At 59.6% G+C, this 4543-nt stretch overlaps 1 protein-coding gene across 1 annotated transcript in view; it reads left to right on the top strand.

The window, feature by feature from the left end:
- The first annotated feature begins 2911 nt into the window (after positions 1-2911).
- Positions 2912-4543, top strand: part of LOC130588053 (patatin-like phospholipase domain-containing protein 6) — a 3699-nt gene continuing 2067 nt past the window's right edge. The window contains exon 1 of the mRNA XM_057389008.1: positions 2912-3757. Coding sequence (XP_057244991.1) covers positions 3206-3757 — 552 coding nt within the window. The 5' untranslated portion in view covers positions 2912-3205. The remainder of the gene's footprint in view (positions 3758-4543) is intronic.

Genomic DNA, 4543 nt, shown 5'->3' with positions numbered 1-4543 from the left:
GGCCAGGGCCGCCACGCACCGGGCAGGGCGCGCCGGGCGCCTCCGTCACCCGCCAGGGGTCACCTGAGAGGGGTCACCCACAAGGGGTCACTTGTGAGGGGTCACCCATCAGGGGTCACCCATTAGGGGTCACCCATTGGGTCACCTGAGAGGGGTCACCCATTGGGTCACCTGAGAGGGGTCACCCATTGGGTTATCCATGAGGGGTCACCTGTCAGGGGTCACCCATTGGGTCACCTGCAAGGGGTCACCCCTCGGGTCACCCATTGGGTCACCTGTGAGGGTCACCCATCAGGGGTCACCCATCAGGGTCACCTCCGTGGGGTCACCTGTCAGGGTCACCTGCATGGGGTCAACTGTTGGGTCACCCGTGAGGGGTCACCCATTGGGTCACCTGCGAGGGTCACCCATCAGGTCACCCATTGGGTCACCCCTCAGGTCCTCCATCAGGGGTCACCCATCAGGGGTCACTCCTTAGGTCACCCTTTGAGTCACCCATCAGGTCCTCCATCAGGGGTCACCCATCAGGGGTCACTCCTTAGGTCACCCATCAGAGGTCACCCCTTGGGTCACTCCTCAGGTCACCCTTTGGGTCACCCATCAGGGGTCACCCTTCGGGTCACCTGCGAGGGTCACCCATCGGGTCCCTCATTGGGTCACCCGTCAGGTCACCCCAGCGGTGTCACCTGCGGGGCACGGACGCGTCCGGCGCTGGTCAGGGCCGGGCAGGACAGAGCGAGGGGCGGTCCCGGTGGTCCCCGGACTGTCCCCGGGCTGTCCCTGGGCTGTCCTCGGACTGTCCCCGGGCTGTCCCCGGGCTGTCCTCGGACTGTCCCCGGGCTGTCCCAGGGCTGTCCCCGAACTGTCCCTGGACTGTCCCCGGGCTGTCCCCGGGCTGTCCCCGGACTGTCCCCGGGCTGTCCCCGGGCTGTCCCCGGACTGTCCCCGGACTGTCCCCGGACTGTCCCTGGGCTGTCCCCGGGCTGTCCCTGGACTGTCCCCGGGCTGTCCCCGGGCTGTCCCTGGGCTGTCCCTGGACTGTCCCTGGGCTGTCCCTGGACTGTCCCTGGGCTGTCCCTGGACTGTCCCCGGGCTGTCCCCGGGCTGTCCCCGGGCGGCCGGCGGCGCTGACCGCGTGTGTTCCGCGGCGCAGGCTCGCTCTGGCGCTACGTCCGCGCCAGCATGACCCTGTCGGGGTACCTGCCCCCCCTGTGCGACCCCAAGGACGGCAACCTCCTGATGGACGGGGGGTACATCAACAACCTGCCAGGCAAGTGGCGCCCGCCCGCGGCCGGGGCTGGACAAATGGACACACGGACACACCGACACACGGCCGGGCTGGCCCGCGGGCTCCGGCGCACCAGGGGGTTTCTGTGCTGGGGGGGTTCCAGAACATTCCATGGTTTCTCATGGTCGGGATCCATCCCTCTTTCATCATCTCCTGGTGGTTTTTCCTTGCCCGGCGGTTTTCCAGAACATTCCATGGTCCTTCACAGTTGGGATCCATCCTTTTATCCATCATGGATCACCTCTTGATGCCCTTTCCATGCTGGGTGGTTTTCCAGAACATTCCATGGTCTTTCACAGTTGGGATCCATCCCTCTTCCATCATCTCTTGATGCCCTTTCCATGTCAAGTGGTTTTCCAGAACATTCCATGGTTTCTCATGGTCAGGATCCATCCCTCTTCCATCATCTCCTGGTGTATTTTCCATGCCCAGCGGTTTTCCAGAACATTCCATGGTCCTTCATGGTTGGGATCCATCCTTTTATCCTTCATGGGTCATCTCTTGATGCCCTTTCCATGCTGGGTGGTTTCCAGAACATTCCATGGTCCTTCACGGTCCGGATCCATCCCTCTTCCATCATCTCTTGATGCCTTGTCCATGCCCGGCGCTTTTCCAGAACATTCCATGGATTTGCATGGTCAGGATGTGTCCATCTTCCATCATCTCTTGATGCCTCTTCCGTACCGTGGAGCTTTCCAGAACATTCTGGGGTTTTCCAGGACATTCCAGCGTTTTCCAGAACATTCCAGGGTTTTCCACGTGCAGGATCCATCTTTGTCCCTCTTCCATCATCTCTTGATGTCCTCGGTGCCGGGCACCCTCTGGGGCATCGTCCCCTCCCCATGTCCCCTCCCGCTGTCCCCTCACCCTTCATCCTCCTCCTCTTCCTCTCTCGGTGTCCCCTCTTCTCCAGACCCCTCCTCTTCCTCTCCCCACCCCTCCATGTCCATCTCCAGGCTGCTCCTGTCACCTCTGGTGGCCTTGGAAGGTCACCTTTGTCCCCTCGTGTGCAGGGGACCTTCCTCCATGCTCTGGCATCATCATCGTCACTGGAGCGGGGTGGCGCCGGTGCCATGAGGGCTGCGGGGGCATTGTCGGCTCCTTGGGTTCAGAGCTGCCTTCCTCCATCATCATCATCATCATCATCATCATCATCATCTCCATCATCCCTTGAGGTCATCAGCATTGGGTGTCCTCTCCCAACATCTTCATCCGCACGTCCGAGTGACCTTCCTCCATCGCCACCATCATCACCATCATCATCATCATCTCTTGATGTCCTCCAGATCATCTCTGTGCTCTTCCCTGTGGAACTGACCTTCTTCCTCCATCAACATCTTCACCATCATCATCTTCTTCACCACCATCATCCTCATCTTCACCATCATCCTCATCATTATCCTCATCATCATCTCTTGATGTCCTCCAGATCATCTCTGTCCTCTTCCCTGTGGAACTGACCTTCTTCTGCCATCATCATCATCCTCATCATCTTCACCATCATCATCATCTTCATCACCATCACCATCTCTTGATGTCCTCCAGGATCCCGTCCATCCTCTGCCCTGTGGAACTGACCTTTCTCCATCATTCTCATCATCATCGCCGTCTCCATCACTCTTTGATGTCCCTCAGGACCATCTCTGTCCCTTTCTTTGCGGGAATGACCTTCCTCCATCATCATCCTCATCATCCTCATCTCCACCATCCCCTGATATCCTCCAGAATCATCTCCATCCCTTTCTTTATAGGAATGATCTTCCTTCATCATCCTCATCTTCACCATCTCCACCATCCCTTGATGTCCTCCAGGATCCCGTCCATTTTCTGCCCTGTGGAACTGACCTTCTTCCACCATCATCCTCATCATCATCCTCATCATATCCTCATCATCTTCACCATCTCCATCACTTCTTGATGTCCCTCCATCCTTTTCTTTGTGGGAAGGACCTTCCTCCATCATCATCCTCATCTTCACCATCTCCACCATCCCTTGATGTCCTCCAGCACCATCTCCATCTCTTTCTTTATAGGAATGACCTTCCGCCATCATCGTCATCACCATCACTGTCTTCATCACTTCTTGATGTCCCTCAGGACCATCTCTGTCCCTTTCTTTGCGGGAATGACCTTCCTCCATCATCCTCATCATCCTCATCTCCACCATCCCTTGATGTCCCTCAGGACCATCTCCTTTCCACCCCGATGTCCCCTCAGCGCGTCCCCACCCCGTTCCCGTGCCCTCCCCTCCCCGTGTCCCCTCCCCATGTCCCTCAGTGTCCCCTCCCCACGCTGACCCCTCCATGTGTCCACCCCACAGCCGACATCGCCCGCGGCCTGGGCGCCCGGACGGTCATCGCCATCGACGTGGGCAGCCAGGACGAGACCGACCTGTGCAACTACGGCGACTCCTTGTCCGGCTGGTGGCTGCTCTGGAAACGCCTCAACCCCTGGGCCGAGAAGGTCAAGGTGAGGCCATGGGGGGAGGGGTCAGTGCTGGACATGGCCTGAGTGTCCAGGGCTGGTGATGGACACAGTCCGAGTGTTCGTGGTGCTTGACAAACCCTGAGTGTCCAGGGCTGGTGCTGGACACAGTCTGAGTGTCCGGGGTTGGTGACGGACACAGTCTGAGTGTCCGGGGTTGGTGATGGACACAGTCTGAGTGTCCAGGGTCAGTGCTGGACACAGCCCGAGTGTCTGGTGATGGACACGGCCTGAGTGTCCGGGGTTGGTGACGGACACAGTCTGAGTGTTCAGGGTGCTGCCGGACACGTCCTGAGCGTCCGGGGCTGGTGACAGACACAGTCCGAGTGTCCAGGGCTGGACACAGTCCGAGTGTCCGGGGCTGATACCAAACACACCCTGAATGTCCGGGGCACTGCTGGACACACCCCGAGTGTCCAGTACTGGACATATCCCGAGTGTCCAGTGCCACTGCCGGACACACCCCGAGTGTCCGGGGCTAGTACTGGACACACCCCAGTGTCCTGGGCACTGCTGGACACACCCTGAGTGTCCGGTACTGGACACACCCCGAGTGTCCGGGGCACTGCTGGACACAACCCGAGTGTCCAGGGCTGGTACTGGACACACCCCAGTGTCTGAGGCTGGACACGCCCCAGTGCCAGTATTGGACCCACCGCAGTGTCCGGTACTGGACCCACCGCAGTGTCCGGTACTGGACCCACCCCAGTGTCCGGTACTGGACCCACCCCAGTGCCGGTACTGGACCCACCCCAGTGTCCGGTACTGGAC

Source organism: Malurus melanocephalus, unplaced genomic scaffold, assembly GCF_030028575.1.
Source record: "Malurus melanocephalus ecotype Western Australia unplaced genomic scaffold, MMel_1.1 scaffold_3205, whole genome shotgun sequence".
NCBI lineage: Eukaryota > Metazoa > Chordata > Aves > Passeriformes > Maluridae > Malurus > Malurus melanocephalus.
Note: the sequence above shows the minus strand (reverse complement) of the source record. Positions and strands in the feature narration are given on the sequence as shown.